The 19,530-nt window shown below is 37.5% G+C and overlaps 1 protein-coding gene across 1 annotated transcript in view; it reads right to left on the reverse strand.

Moving 5' to 3' along the window:
- Positions 1–19,530, reverse strand: part of FIGN (fidgetin, microtubule severing factor) — a 189,099-nt gene that overhangs the window by 4,645 nt on the left and 164,924 nt on the right. The window contains exon 3 of the mRNA XM_056793963.1: positions 1–7,405. This exon is cut by the window's left edge and continues 4,645 nt beyond it. Coding sequence (XP_056649941.1) covers positions 5,160–7,405 — 2,246 coding nt within the window. The 3' untranslated portion in view covers positions 1–5,159. The remainder of the gene's footprint in view (positions 7,406–19,530) is intronic.

Below are 19,530 nucleotides of genomic sequence, written 5' to 3' on the forward strand. Positions count from 1 at the left end.
TACCCTGCCACACTTCGCTAATGCGTCTTATCATTTAGGTTGCTAATACTGTTCAGTGTAAAGACAGTCTTTCTGAGGTAGACTGTTCAAGTTCAAGGACAAGTCTTTTTCTTACGAAATGCATGACATTCAAAAAAAGACAACAAATAAATACTACATGTACAATATGTAGCAATGAGGTAGAAATGGTTATAAAGAACAATGTTTGAATATACATCCAATGGGGAAAAAATAAAAGGAAAAAAAAGAAATGCAAAAATTCCCTAGCAACTGTATATAAATCACAAGAAAAATTACACACACACACACACACACACACACACACTTTTATTATGTGAACGCTCTCTTGGGCGTGCACACACACGCACACACACAAAGTTTTAAGTCTGGAAATAAACTTTTGCTTTTTTATATCATAAGACAACAAGAAGGAATGAATGTGCTCCCAACCTTGGTGTACTACAGAACCATTTTATAAATATTTAACATTCTATAGGACTGATTCATATATTCTCCCACAACTCTGTGGCAAGGCTGACCCATGCTGCCGACATTCTACATATCACTGAGACAGGGAGGTGAAATTTTCCTGCTTTCAGTCTAATTGTCTTTGACAATTGCAGTGCCTAGTGCTACACTGCTTGTGTTGTATTTAAAAACAGGGGAAAGAGGAGAGACTTGTTCATTAAAGATGCAGTATCCCTGGTTCACACAAATGCATCTGGCAGGTTCAAAATCGAATGTCAACCAAAGGTCTTAGCAGAGTGTGAGCTTCAGTTCATGTGTTGGTTAGTCACAAGTACAGCTGGTTTTGAATTCTGAAATACTAATAGCTCCATGTTTGCTAATGTGCTTCATCTAAAAATCGGCAGGTGATTCAACAACGGAAGGCGTTTACGTTTCAAAAGAAAAAAATATGTATTAAAAGACTTTGTGAAGTGTGTTTATGTGTAGCTAGAATACATTACATACACACATGTGCATACACACACAAACAATGAAAGCATATACCTGGTGCTTGTGAATAATGTAAAATGTAGGTTTTCAAATTCAAAGTGGTGGTGGTACAGACTGGCACACACATACGCACGCAAACATACACACAGATTGATTATATATTAGAACTTTATTTTGGTGACCTCAACAGCTCATTAAACTGTGTTCCCTTTCATTTTGCAGAATATAGATTCAGTGATCATGACACCTCAATTCTGGCTCAGAGGAAACATATGGAAATGTAATTAGAGAATCACTTTTTGCTTAAAGTTGTATGTGTTTTCAAAGAATGGAATGCTAAATGCTCTCCCCAAAATTGGGCCCTCAACACATACATATATATTTAAATTTGCAAAAACCTATCACAAGAATTAATTTGGGTTTTGAGAATGGATGATCTTATTTTGAAAACTGCATAGCCAAGTACTATGCAAACCCATGTAAAATGACCTTATACTGTTTCACATAGCATAGCCTCTGGATAGCTGCTATCACTTGCCCAGATGGTGTTTGGCCTATGTATTTTAGTAGAATGGTTTATTTTCTCCTTGATGGGTTTGAAACGCACAAGAAAACATTATACCCGTCTATCTGCATTTGAGTGGAATACAAACTGACTAATAGATAAACATTCTGTGTGAAAGTAAATAGCCTTAAAGTAAACTGCCTTCACATCCCATTGATCAGCTCAGTCAGCAAAGTTTTCAATATTGTCACTAATGTTCTAAATATTTTGGAGAGAAGCATGCCAGAAGTGTAGAGTATTTTCATCTATGTCACATATAAGGTCATTATCAAGTACCTCTTGAATCTTTATTGTTCCTTCTGGATCTGCTGAAGCAAAGATCTTCCACTTCCCTTTTGGATTTCAGGGTGGGGGTGTCTGTGTATGTGTGTGTGTGAGTGTGTGTGAGTGTGTATGTGTGTTTGTGATTGTTGGAATTATTGTATTTTTGAAGAAGAGCATTATGAGGGGCTATTAATCAGATAATCAGACTGGCTCAATCACTTGGCCATTCAGCATAGGCAGAGTTGTTATATGGACTGGCTCATTACCTTACATTCATTAGTGGCCTTCTTTAAGTCCTTAGCAGCCAAAAAGGAACCCAACTCTGTGCAATCTGAATATTGTGATTTGACTACCTCTGATTGTTCCCAATCACTTCCGTAAAATAGTATAACTACTTCCAGAAGGAATGGATGAGCAGACAATTATTAAGCCCACCCATGGACAGCATGGAGTCAGAATTTTAGAAGACGGCTCACAGGTCGGCTGTTTCTCTCCCTTCTTCCTTTCCACAGCATATGTCATTTCCTAAGAGCTTAAACCCCGGAATTCTGAGGCTAGCTGGAACTTACAAATTATTTCAGCTTTTGTCTAACTATTTTTGACCAATTTTGACCAATAAGATCTCAAATTCAAATTTCTAAAGGAGAAATTTAGAGCTAGAAGCCCAAATGCCTGCCCATAACTTCATTTCAGTTTTTGAACAAAAGCATAAAACAACATAGTTCAGTCCCATATTTGGCATTAACTCTTTACTAGTCACAAAAGGGTCAGTATTACAGATTTTTCCAAAGTGTTCTAAATCAGAAGAGGTTTGTCAAAACTTGGCAGAACCTTTCAAGTGAGCACAGCGTGATGACAGAAATGAAACGCAATGTCTAAAAGACAGAAAATAGGTCAGCACTCTGCAATAGTAAACTTGTCAGTGAGATCAATATGAACCTACAAGCTAATGGGGATGTTGGAATTTCCCTCCTATGAGGGAAGCGCAGTGTGGAGCCAGAACACGATTGTATAGTTGAGTCACTTGCAGAAAAGCAGATGATCTATTTAAATGGTATTTTCTCTACCCTTAATGAAAGGCACTGTTTTTAATATGGAATTTTCATGTTTAAACACAGTTTTAATTGACAAAATGTCATAGTAAAATTAAATTTTGGTTCATTTGCTCTGTTTTTAGTAATATGAGAAAAGAAAAAGGAAAGCAACGATCAAGCATCATAAAATTCCAGAAATCTCATGAAATCCCTCATCAGCTTTCTAAATGTTAAATGTTTCAGAGAATTTAACATTCCAAATGAGATCTTTACATAAATTTTGAAATGACAAAAAAAAAATCTAGTAACAGATATTTATCTTCTTGGGGCTTTTTAGTGCATTTATTTATTTATTTATTTATTTATTTTTGAAGGTACATTACTTAATAAAAACATCAAATGCCAGTGCTTTGCAACAGTTTTGTTACTGTCTCTTTAAAACACCCCCCCCCCCCCAATTACATTCAAAAAGCCAAGCTTTTCTGCTCATGTAGTGGCAGTGGGTTTGGAAAAGTTATAGCCTACACTGCCCCTGTTCAGAGGCATTGCCCAGCATCAGTCAGCAGTCAATGAGCAGCTGCTGCTGCATATAAACCATTAAAGGAGAAAGAGAATGCCATCGAGGGCTAGAGGGAAGGAGTAAGGAACTGAGCAAAATGCCACATGTGCCAGCTGGTCTTTCCATGAGGAAAGACTCCACGGAGAGTGTGGTCAAGGTGGATTAAGAGTGGAGGTGGATCTTTTCAGAAACTTGGCTTATAGGGAAAGAAGGGAAGGAGGAAAAAGCAATTAATTTGTTTGGCAAGTTATATGTGTTTCTGCACACGTGCACATGTCCAGGTAGAATTTTCTACTTATCTTCAAAGAGAAATGTAACAAAACTGAGGTAGAAATAATGGCGGGAACACTCCAGCCCAGGAGAGATTTCAAAAGCATAATGAAAAGATATTGACAAAAAAATGGAGCCAAAGTGTGTGTGTGTTGGGGGTGGGGTGGGGGTGGGAGATTCCCGTATCTTTGAGGGTTTGTATAGGGACATTTTGTCTGTGTGTGTGTTTGTGAGGGGTCGAGGGGGAGCTGTTTCTGTTTTGGGCCACTCTTCACCGCATTCTAGGAGCAGCACTGCAACCCCATAAGCTATATCCATGAGCTAGAATGTCGCCATTCCCAACCGTTTTAACAAATAACTTCAAAACTACCACGACCACCACTTACGCAATAAAAGGCAGTCAGTTTTTTAGGTAATATGCCTTTTAGAGTCCTAACAGATCTCGTGGTTGATTGTTTCCAGATGCTAACATAAACGGAGTAAGTGGCTTTCCTTCACCAGTGTTATCTTTTAAGAACCATATCACTTAATTATCAAGGAGCAATGTACTAAGAACTCTTACAGTTTACTGACATAAAGAGAATAATTCTGCTCTGGTTTGATTCCCAAATTGTAAAAGAACCTTGTTGTTGTTGTTGTTGTTGAAGAAACCCTTCTATTTCTACTTTAAACTGCAAAGATTCAGTCATATCACACTTCAGTATTTTCCTGGATACATTCAAAATAATTTTCCTTTCCATTTTTTCCAATTGTTGAGGTAAACATACATATTTAATATAAAGTAACATTGAAGCCTAGCCTATAACTCTCAGCAGTAGATAGTGCTTTCAACACATTCCTTTGAGGTACTGTACAAATCACAATCACTTTCCTGAGTTTTTGCAGACAGAACATTAAAAGAAATGAACTGCAGAAATTAAGGTCCAGATTACCGTTACCCTGTTTTACCTGTTCTTAGCTTAATACCGCAGAACAGACAGGATTGAGGAATACTGTTGCTCTTAGAATGGCAAAAATCTGGTTCTCTGTCGCAACACAACCGTTCATCTCTTTAGTCCAATAATGTTTGAAGTTAAAGCTCTTTATATTAGCACATGCCACCAATGTAATTGTGAGGCAAACAAAAAAAAAGCACCACTCCAGGCACTTGACAGCAACTAAATCTCGAGAACAGCAAAATGGAATCAACACACGGGGTTCATGTCCTTCTGAAATCAACCCACTTGCACCTTGCTCCTTGGTGAGTGGTGTCTGGCTTGAACAGAACTGAGCATCAACACACGCTTCCTGTCATCTGGGGCTTTTCAGATCAGCAGCTCTTGTTTGATGCACTTTTCCTCCAAGTCTACCCTGACTCTAAAGATGCAACATGATTGTTGTCTCCCCCAGTACCCTTTGCAATTTGAACACTACTGAAAAGGGGTTCTCTACCCTATGTAGCAGGTTTTGTGTGTGTGTGCCAACATTCATTACATTTAAAAAAAAAAGAAAGAAAAGAAAAGAAAAAGTATCACTGACTGCAACCGAACATTTTGTTCCATTCAACATATGTATCAAGCTCTTTTTGAGATATGCTAGGCTGAATCTTGCAGAAAGCATTTTCAAAGTCTTGATATGTAACTGGCCTCAATTGGCTGGGCATAATGGCTGAAAGGTCTGTCGCTGGCATGGCATGGAGTGGGCCCACTGCTGCTTCCTGACACAAATGAGCCACATCTAGTCCAGAGAAGCCTTCTGTGCGCTGGACAAGCAGTGCAAACTCCTTGTCATTGAGACAGTAATTGTGCTGTGAGAGCAGTTGTCCTATTATCTGGTGCCTCCCTGTGCTGTCAGGAAGCGGGATTAAAAGTCGTTTTATGAAGTACCTCCGAAGGGATTCATCTATTTCTTCTGGTTTACTGGTGGCGCAAATTACTACTATTTGGTCCTCGGCAGAAGTTAGTACAGTGTCCAGCTGCATAAGGAACTCGGTTCTCATCCTATTGACCGGACTGTGTTCTTCACTCACTTGAGAAGAGAGAAGCATGTCAATGTCACTAACAAAAATCACCGAAGGCTGGCGACACCTGGCCACGAGGAAGGACGCATGGACGATTTTTTCTCCTTCCCCTAACCACTTGGTGACTAGACTGGAACCGGAAATTTTGAAAAACGTGGCCCCCAGCTGACTAGCTATGCATCTACCTAATAATGTTTTGCCTGTTCCCCGAGGCCCAAACAAAAGGATGCTCCGAGGTAGGGCAGTCAGTCCATTGAAAGCGTCTGACCTCAACACGGGCCATAAAACCTCCTCTTTAATGACAGCCTTTACCAGGTCGAGGCCAGCGATGTCATTCCAGTCCACTGGAGGTCCTTGGTTGATAATCTCATTGGTTACAAGGTCAATGAGGTGTGTGTCAGTGTTCTTCAGTTGCTCGTCTACAGAGTGGTTGGATGAGGTAGCTGCACGGAGTCCTGGGCCTTGCATTGGGTGAGGGAGGAGCTGTCTGTGCTCGTCCCCGTGCTCGTTCATTACTGGGGATGTGTACTTCCCAAAGGATTCACTGGTTCTGGATCCCAAGGAGTTTTTAGCAGTACTGTATGAAGGGGGTGTCAAAGCCCTGCTGGACTGGCTGCTGAATTTCCTTTGCTGTTCAGAGGACATTAGCTGCTTTGTTGGCTTAAATGCTAAGGATGATGTTTCAGCACTTCTGTCAAAGCCATTCCCCCTGTTTGTGTTTGAAATGCTGTTGTCGGGCATTCTGTACATAGGACTCTGTGTAGATCTCTGTTGGCCATAGCTGTAATTTCCATAACTGGAGTCCATTTCTCCTTGCCCCGCCATATAGAAGGCTTTCCGTTTGAGAGAACTCGCCGAACTGTTTGTCAGAGCGGAGGGGGCAATAGGTGTCAGACCGTGACTCTGGTAGGTGTAGCCTGGGACGGTGGTGGGGGGCAGAGGAGTAGGAGCTGGAATTCCTGAAGGGAGGTATGCTGAAGGGGGAGGCGCACCCCCTGGGCTATAGCCAGGGCCCACAGAGGTTTGAGGAGGATAGCTAGCAGAGGGGTAGCTGTAACTGGAGAGGTTAGAGGTCCCATTGTAGCCTGGAACCAGGGCTGGCGGCGGCGGCGGAGGCGGTGGCGGCTGTAAAAGGCCAGAGCTATGCAAAGGGGATGGATGAGGGGAAGGAAGTGCAGGTGCTGGCTGGCTGCTGTATGTAGAATGCAAATATGATCCGTTGTATCCTGTGGCATATTCCTGAGATGGTAGCCCTAGACTAGGTACCGTGTGACTTCCACAGGTACTGCTAGAGTAACTAGGTTCTGTCAGGTTGCTGGCCACTCCAGGAGAACTCCCGATACTGGCAGAGACATCTGCAGAAGGGAGAGCTGTACTTACACCAGCTTTGCTGGCGCTGATTACATCTGGAACACAGTTCATGGGATACACGCTTTCCGAGTTCAAAGACGGCTGCCAAGGTTCGCTTTCATTCTTCCGACCATTCACCAACCCCGAAGGTGCATCTGTGTAGTTGCTGAGGACAGGCCGCTCAGCTGGGCCTTCAAGAATTCCAGAATACTTCTCTGCATACTTTTTTAACAGATTGGAGGCAGTCAAAGCAGATATGTCATCATTGGCCCAGGCATACTGATAGGTGCGCTGCAGATGACCACGGTAGGCTTCAACTTTGTGGGCAGGAGACCGAGTGGTCGAGGTGATGTCAAAGTGCTGTTCTGGCCACTGGGCATGCTCCGGCGTCCACTGCATCTTCAAGCCTATGGTTGTTGGGGAAAAAATAAAATTAACAATCCAAGTTGATAGTCTTTAGGCTCTTAAGAGCATCATGCAACTGTAATTTAAAAATCAAGACAAAGCAAAATCTAATTCTTCTCCCAGGTGTCAAAAATAATTTCACACTGAAACTATGGCCTTCTAGAAGCTTTTCTAGAGGCTGTAGTGCTTATACCGTTAACTGTAGAATCTGTACAATATAAAGTAGATTAACATTAAATTCAGCTTAAAAATAAACACCAATAGTTGCATATGACATGTTACACACATACCCCAGAAAGGACCAAAAATGTGTTTGTATTAAGCAATGTGTAAAATTGTCATTTTTTTCTTGAAAAAAGAAAAAAAATTGCATTGTATAAACCCATACACATATACACATGTATACACACACACACACACACTCCTTTTCCTGTTAAAAATACCTTCATGGTGAATTTCAAAATAAAATATGCACAGATTTAAAACACCTAGAATGTGAATGTTATTAACATGTAAGATACCTAACTGTTCTGTCTTTTCACATCACAGTTTCTGTTTTATATTTTAACCAATATAAAAATATGAGACACAGCTGACAGATCACATCTAGGATACCTCTCTTATTTGGTACTGAACACCTAGTTAGCACAGTATAATGCACCCTGCGCAGAACAATATGACACAGACATAGCAGGTCATTCCATAATCCAACTCTCATCTAAAGTGGTCCACGACAGTTTCAAATCTGCTTCGTGGAGTGCAGCAAAGCAATCTCCCAGGCAGCGCTCCATCGCTTTCATCACACAAAGCCTACAACTCGGTATGAATTACAACTGGCTTCTTTCTGCTTTTCAGTTCTGTTGTTGAGTCTCTGGAAAAAAAAAACAAGCATCACTTGTCTGTTGGTCTTCTTGCGTTCTCTCCCTCTCTCCCTCTCTCTTATTATTATTTTCTCCTTTTTACAACCTCCAGGGTAGTAAGAAGGGGGAAAAGAAGAGAGAGAGAGAGAGAGAGAGAGAGAGAGAGAGAGAGAGAGAGAGAGAGAGAGAGAGAGAGAGAGAGAGAGAGAGAGAGAGAGAGAGAGAGAGAGAGAAAGGGGGGGGAGGAAAGAAAGAAAGAAAACGAGAAGGGGGAGGGGAGATGGGATTAGAAGGACAAATGGAGAATCTATAGCAATCTAACCCTTCAAAGTTCCACAGGAAACAATGCATGACATTAGTTATTAAAGTATAACTAGGTGGCAAGATGATATGCTTAACATTCTTTCATTTGCTAGACTAATTGGTGAATAGGATTCTCTGTGATCCAGGCTAAAAAGCTTCCCCCACCCCCACGCCCAGGTAAAAGATCTCATAGCTCTTAGAAGAATTATAGAATCATCAGATTTTATAGCTAGAAGTCTCCCTAGAGATCACTTAATTCAACCCCTTTATTTTACAGATGAGGAAATTGAGGCTCAGAGTTGGTAAGTAACTTGCCAAGGATCACACAGCTACTTAATGGCAGAACTGGAGGACAAAATGTAGATCTTCCAGTTAAATGTCCTTTCCACTATACTGAATGCATGGTGGCAGAATTGTGGCATATTTGGGTACAGCTATATTAAACAGACCTTCTTAATCTCTCTTGTATGGCCAAAAATGGATCTTGCAAACTGTATAGTGCCCTCCAGCACAGATTCCTTGATAAGGAGGAGGCCTAGTCTAAATGAAGCATCTGTGGCACGAGCTCCCTTCTGAATTATTACAGTCTATTTTGACAGCTCCTACCCCTTTCCCTTCTCCTCCCCCAGCCCCTTTAGCTCCTCATTGCCTGACTCTGGCATCTGACATGGCCAGCTTAGCCTCCCTGAGCTAAACCTAACATAGCACACAGTTTGGTAACAGAATGGCATGTTGATTCCCTTCTGACTCCCTCTTCCTTGTTTGCAAAACCACTGCACCAGACACTGGAAGTTAATTAGCAGGATGATGCTGTGCTAATTGTGTTAATTTACAAGGTTTTAGTCAAAGAGAATCATGCCAGGGCTGGCACTGCTGTCATGCTTCCGACTTAATGATTAAGAAATACTGAAAACAAGGTGGGAAGGATTGCAGTAATTACACAATAAATGAATAAAGCAACAGGATTCATTTGCAAATATATTTTATTGCAGTTGTACTCATTTGCATTTGGATTTTTTAAAAGGATTCATGCAGATATTCATTTGCGAATCACCATCTCAGTTAAATTAAGCCTGAAAGCTGCAAAGTACAACTTAATCGAGCCTTATATTTTATTAGTATAATACTGAAGCTCCTGTTTCACATTGGCTTGTCACAAAGCTCCGCCTAGTTCTGCTCTTGTATTTCTCTAGGTTTTTTTTTCTTTTCCTTTCTAAAAAGTCTATTTCCTTTTTCCTATCTCCATTTGTCAAATATTCAGGTCAACTGGAGAAGTGATATTTTAAAAAATAACAATGCTATTTCTAAGGATCAGCAGGTATCATTTTATTCGGAGACACTATCTGGAGGTGAGTTCTTAGAAGATGTGTACAGGGCAACTAAAGCCATATCCTTAATTATTTCTGATGTCTCATCCCATACATCATAAGGGAAGAAAACACCCCTATTCCCCCCCCCCCAAAATGGATGAAATGACTGAAATCACACTTGAAGAGGAAAAGATGCAATTTTAATGAAGCAACATTTCAGGAATCATACATTCATTAAATTCAACTAGAAATTATTAAGAGCAAATCACCAGGAACCAATCGCAAGTAATCAGTATCTAAATTCTTCTGGTGCCATGGGATTTACTTCAGCCTTATAAAAAGGAGAGAATACTAATGTGTCTGTAATGTAGAACTGCCTAAAAGACATACAAATTCATTAGTCCTATAAATTATATCTAGGGTATTCCTGTCTTGAGATTTTTCTCTTAAAGGATTACTCAAACACAGAGCTAGACAAATCAGAACTTAGATACTTCACATACAAGGATGTGATTAGATAGATTCTTGGGGAGGTATATATGAATAAATGTTATGCAAATGGTCACAGAAAAAAAAATCTAGCAAAGGAAGTTACAACAAAGAAATTAGAAAGGACATTGGCTTCCACTGTTACATTTAGCTAAAATATACCAACTCTAGCATATTAATTAACAAACATATCCTGGGTGGATTTAGATTTTATATGAACAATTTGGAATCTTTTAAGTGATTAGTGCAGGACAAACTAAGACTCAGTAGAGAGGACATTAAATATCTTTTTACAAGTTTAAAGCAATTTTCTTCTTTTTTTAAAGAAAATTCAGTTTTTCCCATGATGTAAAACAGAGTCAATCGACATAAAAAGACAAGAGTATAATGGAAGATAAAACAAGTTAGCCATTTTATACTGGATAAGATAAATCTTTTTTCTAGGAGAGAATTTCTAAATTTCTGCATAATTTATCTTGAAGAGGGAAAACTAATTAAATTCCATAAGATTTCAGTTTTACCTGAAATTAACCAAAGATCATATCCATCAAAATTATTTGAAACAATTACTAGATAGATCATTGCTTTCTGATTGTCATACTATCTTTGGTTGTGCTCACCAAGATAATTGAAAGTTTATTTATTGATGCATATTAAATACCAATAGCCTTATGGTGCTTTCAAAAGGCACTAGCAGTTTTGATTAAATAACCTTAAGGGAATAGGCCTATTTTTATCCCCTGTAACATAAGCATTTATTCTGGTCCTTTGTAATGATTAGTGTTATTTGGAAACTTAAGTTAACAGTTAACCATAAGTGAGTTCTTCATATTAGTATGGGCTAAAGAAACTAGTATTTACACAATCCAGGAGACTGCTCAGGCCTTGAGGGCATAAAGAGCCTTTTCATCAATTCTTTGCTTTTTGACACTAATTTGAAGTAGCACCAAAATTTGGTGGTTTTTTTTTTGGTTGTTGTTCTATTTATTACAAGTAACATCTCAGATACCAAGTAGGAAAAAAATGCAAAACCACACATGGTCTTTGAACAACAAAAACTGGTTGAGTTGAGAGTTGTGAGGTGTCCTTATATCATTTTTCTTCATATAAGTATATACATATATGTAAGATATATATAGTAGAATTTCACAATAGGTTTAAATATAATTTATTCTTGAACAATATGTATAAATCCTGAGGAATAATATTATTTTGTCACTAATAGAAGGATGACTGAAAAAAAATCACTTCCCACAGGTGTTAAGAAATTGCTTTTTTAGCTACAATGAATATTTAGAAAACAGGGAGAAAATAGTTTTTAAACTAATTGGAAAATTCTCTCATAAACATTTATAAAAGGGAATTGACAAACAGAATAAATGGCAAATTTCATAATGTAAAGTGTTTATTCTTCATATGTAGAATGACATGTAAGAGAAACTTGCTTTTAAGATAATTTAACATAAGTGTTACATGCAAAAGACAGATACCATACTAGAAAGCTTGAGTGATCTATTCTTGTCTGATTTCGTTATACTATAGAGCTACGTGCTTTTCAGAAAAACTGAGAGGTTGGCTCTCTTCAGATATTTTAAGTGGTTATCACAGAATATTTTATAATTTTTTTGTTTATCAAATATTTATGCATTATTCTCTTCTCTCCTAATTCTTTAAAGCTTGAACTAATTTGAAACAAAGAAAAAATCAGAAATGTGTCATAGTGTGAAGTATTTCCATGCCTTCAATTTCACAAATAAATGATGGATGGAGAGAAAGGAAATAACACTGGAAAACCAAAGCACCAAAATTTTGAACCAATTTTCGGGATCAAAGGGAATTTAAAAGGAAAGGTTAGCAGTTTCTTCATAGTCAGTGATCTGTACATAGACCATATTCCTTAAAATAGCCATATTGAGCACCTAGGGCAACTCCAGATACTTTTGTAATCCTAAAAAACTACTGGTTTCAAGAAGGTTGCCATAGGTTAATTTTGGCTGCTAGGGAAGCTGCCTTGATTTGCACAGCCTTTCAGAGACTTCCTAGGGGCAGGCACCTAGAGGCAAAAACCTGCGGGCACAGGTATGCAAAAGGACAGCACCACTATATACATACATCCTCAACAAAATGCAGGGAAACACCACGCCTATTACATTCCTTTGGGCTATTGTCCTCCAAACCTTTTATTATTACTTTTTTTAATACTGAAAATACTTTATCACAATATTTAGCAAGGCATATGCCTGGAAATTGTAACTAGCAGGCAAGTAAAGCATTGGAATTATATTTTTATACTCCATATAGTTCCCTCAGTCTAATATAGCACATTCATCATTTCCTAGGCAGAATGCAGGAGAGCAAATACTGAGACAGCCTGGAACTTTCAGACAAAGGTAGACTAGAAAGATCAGTAGGTAAAACTGATAGGTTTGTGCTGCAGAGATAATTCTGAGGAGTTCCTAGAACCTCCTAGTCTTGAAATCCATGGCCTTGGGCTCACTAATCATCAGTTTTCCAGCCAGACAATGACCAAATGCAATTTGTAGAGATTCTAGGCAGTCTTTGTCCTTGACTCTACCCATCACTGGTAAGCAAAGAGTAAGTCACAGGCAGGTGACATAAAGAAAGGTTGAGAATGACATTACCCAGGTCACTAGGAGGAGCAATAGAATTAGTTAGAGAACTTATTGGGTCTGGAACCGTCTATCAGCATGTTTCTTGGTGAGCTCCTTTCCATCATCTGGTCTGGATTTAAAAGCATGATAAGGAGAACTTCTGGGTAACAGAGGGAGAGGTTCATGCCACTTCCTGCCCTCAAATATATTTGCTCTTTATCTTTAAGGAATTTTTTCCTCTCAAGCCTCAATGGAAACATTTTCTCCCTCCTAATTTGCCATAAAGCATTTTATGTAGTTTTTTTTCTTTTTTCCTCAGAGGTGGCATAGCACATACAGCACTGGACCCAAAGTCAAGAAGACCTGAATCCAAATCCAGCTTCAGAAACTTACTACCTATTTGACCCTGGGGGAAATACTTGCTTGCTTCAGTTTCTTTAACTGTGAAATGAGCATAATAATAGCACCTATCTCTAAGAGTTGTTGTTGAGTATTGAAGAGACAGTAATTGAAAAGGGCTTAGCATAGTGCCTGTCATATAATAAACACTACATACATTTTAACTATTATACTCTGATATCATACATCTCTATATATTTATCACAATCTCTCCTTTTCATATACCATTAGAATATAAGCTTTATGAAGCCTGAGACTGTAAAAAAAATATTTATATAGTCAATGCCCAACACAATGCCTTATGCATAGCTGGCACTTAATGTTTATTTGATTGAATTCAGTCTATTAATTTTGATCCCATTTTCAGGATTCCAAGATAGGTAGATTATGGGTGAGCACTTTTTTCATGATATATCAGAGGAAAAGTTGAAGTAAGAGTAGCAGTAAGAGAACTTATGTTTGAATTCCAGTTCTGACACTTATTACTCATTTTGCTTCATCATTGTCATCGCCAAGTCATTGAACAACTCTGGCTCTTAGTTTCCTGCCCCACTAGAGTATTACAGTAGATGATCCCTACAGTTCCCAATTGCTCTATCATCTATGATCCTTGATATAAGTATTGACTATCTACCTGTTCATTGCAAGGCACTGGGGATTAGGAACAGAAATACAATTTTTAAAATTATAAGATTATAAGGGAAACAAATGAGGAAAAATATTTCTAGCAAGTTTCTTTGATAATGGCCTCATTTCCAAAGTGATTTGAAAAAATAGGACTAAGAAACATTATTCAACTGATAAATGATCAGAGATCATAATAGGCAGTTTTCAAAGAAAATTTCCAAACTATTGATAGCCTTATGAAATAATACTTCGCTAACAATTAGAAAAATTCAAGTCAAAACAATTCTCAGACTCTACCTCATGTCTATCAAAATGGCAAAGTTGATTTTTTTTTTAAAAGGGAATATTTGAGGAGCTGTGGGAACCAGGAACATTAATAGACAATTGGTAGAGCTGTGAATTAGTATAGATATTCCAGAAAGTAATTTGGAGCTATGCCCCCACAGGTAATAAACCATGTGTACCCTCTGCCCCAGGGCTTACAATCCAAAAAGATCAAAGAATGAGGAAAAGAGATCTGGGTAAATATTTATATTTATACACAGATAGTGAGTACATGTGTGTATCTATCTATCTACATATATGTCTATATTCACTTATAATATCAAGTAGTCAAGATTTGGCAATAGAGGGCATATTGATCCACTGGGGAGTAACTGAACCAATTATGGTTCATGAATATGATAGAATACTGTTGTGCAATAAGAAATAACTAAAGGGATAATTTCTGAGAAATCTGAGAAGATTTATATGAACAGATGCAGAATGAAGTGGTAGAACCAAATAAACAATATATAAAATAGCAAAGACATTATAAGAAATAAATGACTTTGAGATACCTAGGAACTCTCATCAACATAATGATCAACCTTGATTTTAGCGTATCAGTGATAGAAAATGCCACTTATATCCTGACCCCCCCCCCAAAAAAAAGTGATAGATTAAAGGTGAACAATGAGATAAAAATGTTTTGGGATAGGACAATGTATTTGTCTCTCTTGTGACAAGGGTTTGGTTTTTCTATTTGTCTTTTGTAGTAAGTGGAGTGGGAGAGGAAGAAAGGAGGTGATTGAGAAAAATGCTATTAATTGGGAAAAAAATGATGTTCAAGATGGAAAAATGGAACCTATTTTTCAAAGCCACCTTCACAGAACATTATTTAGTTCATTTTTTTTTCTAATCATGCGAGAAGGAACAAATATTTATTAATACTATGTGCTAGACTGGAGTAGACAAAGGTTATTGATTTGCTCAGGATCAGACAACTAATAAGTATCTATGGCTACATTTGAACTCAGGTCTTCTTAAATGCAGGCCCAATACTCTATTCAATATGCTTCATAACTTCACAGGCTGATTCTGAATCCTAAGAAAGAATTGTGATCATGAAGTTTTAGAAATGGAAAAAGTCTTAAATATCATTAAATACAAGCCCTTCATTTTACAAATGAGAAAATAAGACCAGAATATGTGAATTGCAGACAGGCAATTCAGTACAGGGCTGCAATTACCCCAGGTCTCCTGTTCTCCCATTTACTGCTCTTCTCATTTTACAAAATCTGATTTATATTATGTGCACAAGAAAAAATAAAGATACTGCTTACTCTACTTGTCCTGGGCAAATTCCTTAAGTTCAAGTCATTGTTTAAAGGATGAATAAAAAGAGAAAGTATGAAGCTTTTTAATTCCTATGTAGACTATGTTGATTTCAAAAATACAACACAAAAAATCAAGAGATATACTCTGAAAATATAGGGGACTAGAAAAAGGGGAAAAAATAACTATTTTCAAAATGCCAAGATCAATTTTTCTTCAGCCTCAGGATAATCTCTAAGAAATTTATAGTAGTAATGTTGGCATGATAATAAAAATAAGGCAATTCTAGATCATACTTCAATAAATAACCTTAAAATCCAAAAGCTTAATTCACTTACTCAGAATTGTAGCCTTAGTACAAATTACCTAATAAAAAAGTGTCAAAAATCCAAATATTTTGTAATTAAAATAGAAATGAGTGTTTTACCTCTCATTTTATAGATGGTTTGCTTATCTTGATATTAAAAATAAAAAATAAGAAGCAAAATGTTGTAAAGTATGGAATCAGTGAAATATTGTTTCAAAACCTACAGTCTCAAACAAATATACACCCCAATTATCTAATTTATTGTCAAATGATTATTCCTTTTAAATCACATTTTTATATCTTATGATTGCAAGTTACATATTGCAAGTTATATTGGCAGGAAATGACTCATTCCCGCAATACTTTCCCCCCATACATTGTACCTCATTTATATAAAGTAGTACTTTTAATAACCTTTAAGTCAGTTCTGGCTAAGTATATCTGTAAATACTATTTTGATCCCTAGAGCTCAAAAAACTCTGGATACACAAAACACCAATAGAGCTTGTACATTATCACATAAAGGCAAATGAAAATACTTCATTTATCCTGTCTGTCTGTCTGTCTGTCTGTCTCATTTTTGAAGGAAGGCTAGAGTCATCTCTCATGTCCATAATGGAAGTATAGAAAATCTCAAAACTGACTGGCACCAACGCTTTAACCTGTTCCTTTCCTCCAAGTTGGTCTGGTTAGTTCCTTCATGGGCAACCTGGCAACCTTCTACTTTTAAGGGTTTCCTCACCACACTGGTATTAAACAACATGGGTACCAGCCTTTAATCTTACTGCAACTCAGAACCCCTGAACTCAAACAATCTATCAGGTCACTTGATAATTACTCAACCAAATCTTGGCCCTGACCATGAGAACCACTTTATGGTCTGGTAAGCCAGTTTGGGCATTACAATCATCAAAGATTTATATAGCACTTACTTTGTGCCAGGCACTGTGCTAAGTGCTTTACAATTATTATCTCATTTGATCCTCACAACAATCTTGGGAGGTAGGTGCTATGATGATTCCTGTTTTATAGATGAAGAAACTAAGCCAAACAGAGGTTTCTTGAGGTGTCTAGGGACTCACAAATAGTAAGTGTCTGAGGCCATATTGGAACTAAGTCTTCCTGACTCCAGGCATGATACCCCATCCTCAACTGGTTGCTTCATCTCGCTTGGATCCCTGGCAAGCCATTTCCATGCCATGTCCCTTTATGATTACCCGCTCCCCCTCCTTTTCAGTTCCCTGTTACAAATTGTCTTCCTACGGAGGACAAGATCTTTGAGGTGGATACTGTATTACTTGCTAGTATTTGTATCCTCAGTGGATTGAGCAATGTACTGGGAATCAGGAAGACCTGAATTCCAATCTAACCTCAGATACAGACTAGATCTATGATTTGGGATACATTATTTAATTTTTCCCCTGCCTTAGTTTCTATAAAATAGGTTTAATTATAGTCCCTATTTATCGAGGCTTTAATGAGAAAATACGTGTAAATTAGTAAGTGCTTGTTTTCTTCTTTCCTTAGTTCTTAGCACAGTTCCTATAATACAACAAAGAGGTAGATTATTTATCTAAACTAGGCTTCTGCTGGTGAGGTCTTAAAGAATTCCCCTAGATTTTGTGACACTGACTTTTGAAAGATATTTATTTTTTGCTTATAATGCATATCTATTTAAAGGATTCTAATAATAATTGATTAAGATCATTAGTATATTATGTTATAATATTATTAATATCATTTTAATAGAAATTCAGAGTTCTTTAAGATTCCCATATTGTTGTCTTTATAACAATATGTTGTGCAAGAATATTTGCACCATAGATGAGGCTACTGAGCTTCAAAGAAGTTATGAAGCTTTAGTCAAACAGCTGTTAAACATTTGAGTCAATTTGAACTCAGATCTTATCTGATTCTAAGTCTTATCCCCTTTCCAGTATATTATATCACATTTAGTTCCTGAATTGTGAGTATCAAGGATAGTTGAGGTTGCTGGGTAAGTGACCTTTGTGATATTGTTCAATCGATTTAGTCAGGTCCAACTCTTCAAGACCACATTTGGGGTTTTCTTGGCAAAGACTTTGGAGTGGTTTGCCATTTCCTTCTTCAGCTCAGTTTATAGATAAGGAAACTGAGGCAAAAAAAAGGTTAAGTGACTTGCCCAGGGTCATACAACTACTAAGTGTCTGAGGCCAGAACTGAATTCAAGGAGATGGGTCTTTCTATAAACAGGCCTCACATTCTATACCTTCAGTCAAGTGTCACTTCTGTAAAACTATTTCTGATCCTGTTACTTGTTAGTATTCTCTTCCTCCCTGAATTATCTTATGTGTATTTAGCACAGTTCATGCTATATCTCCCAGTAGGCTAGAAGTTCTTTGAAGATCAAGATTGTTTTTGTTTTGACTTGTATTTTGAGCAGTTAGGATAGTACCTGATACATACAAGATACCCAATAATGATGCTGAATTAATTGTATGAATGAAATCTGAAATATGTATAGAATATGGAATGAATATGAAATGCAAGCAATATGTGTGAATGTTGAATTCCTACTTGGAAGGGACCTCAGAGGCCATTTAGTCAAATCTACAACTGGCCTATAATCCCTCCTACAATAGATGGAACCTGTGTCATTTAGTCTTTGCTGAAATATTTAGAGTAAGGTCAATTTACAATGCATAAACTATTAAAACATTTTTTCAGGTTTTCAATTCAAGTCTACATAAGGATTCCTTATCCATATCTTCATATAATAATAGTTGCTTTAAAATTAAATTCATCTGATTCTGCTTTTTAAAAAATTGCACTATTTTATGAAGGACCTTCCAAGTTTGTTTTTCTTTTTTACCCTTATCTTCTCTCTTAGAATCAATAGTATGTATTGGTTCCAAGGCAGAAGAGAGGTCAGGGCTGGGCAATGGTGGTTAAATGACTTGCCTAAGGTCACACAAATAGGAAGTATCTGAGGTCAGGTGAATCCATGACCTTCCATCTCCAGACTTGGCTCCATCCACTGAGCCATCTGGCTGGCCCCAAGAATCTCCCACTTGCCCCCCCTTCCAGGTTTAAAAATAATCTGAATACTTGTCCATCTTAATTGCTTTACAAGATGATCATTCTTGACAAATCCAAGTATCTTTTGATCATTGCCTCCTTTTCTATCCATTCCTTAGTCATCCCTCAAAAAATACCTTCAAGATTTTTACCAAGAATAATCAAATTAACAATCCATATAGTTTACAAATTTGAGCACAATTAGTTGTGTTTCTTGTATCGATGGTATTAAGCCATTATAGTAAAGAGAGTACCATAAAGGATGGCTGGATGGTTGTTTACATATTTTTCCTATGTGAGAGATGCAGCATAGTGCTGACCAGTGGATAGAATCCTAGTCTTGGGGTGAAAAAATTAGGGGTTCAAACCTCCTCATATCAGGAATTGGGCAGTTTGGGACAATTCACTCAACTTCTTTGGAGTTAAGTTCTATTTTCCACGAAATATGTATGTTACAACTAAAGAAAGACATTAGAGGATTGACATCCCTAAAGAGATTAAATTTATACAAATACATACATATATATATATGAATATTCTATTCATGTCTGTTACTTTATAAGTTTA

This window comes from Monodelphis domestica, chromosome 4 (assembly GCF_027887165.1).
Source record: "Monodelphis domestica isolate mMonDom1 chromosome 4, mMonDom1.pri, whole genome shotgun sequence".
Classification (NCBI taxonomy): Eukaryota; Metazoa; Chordata; class Mammalia; order Didelphimorphia; family Didelphidae; genus Monodelphis; species Monodelphis domestica.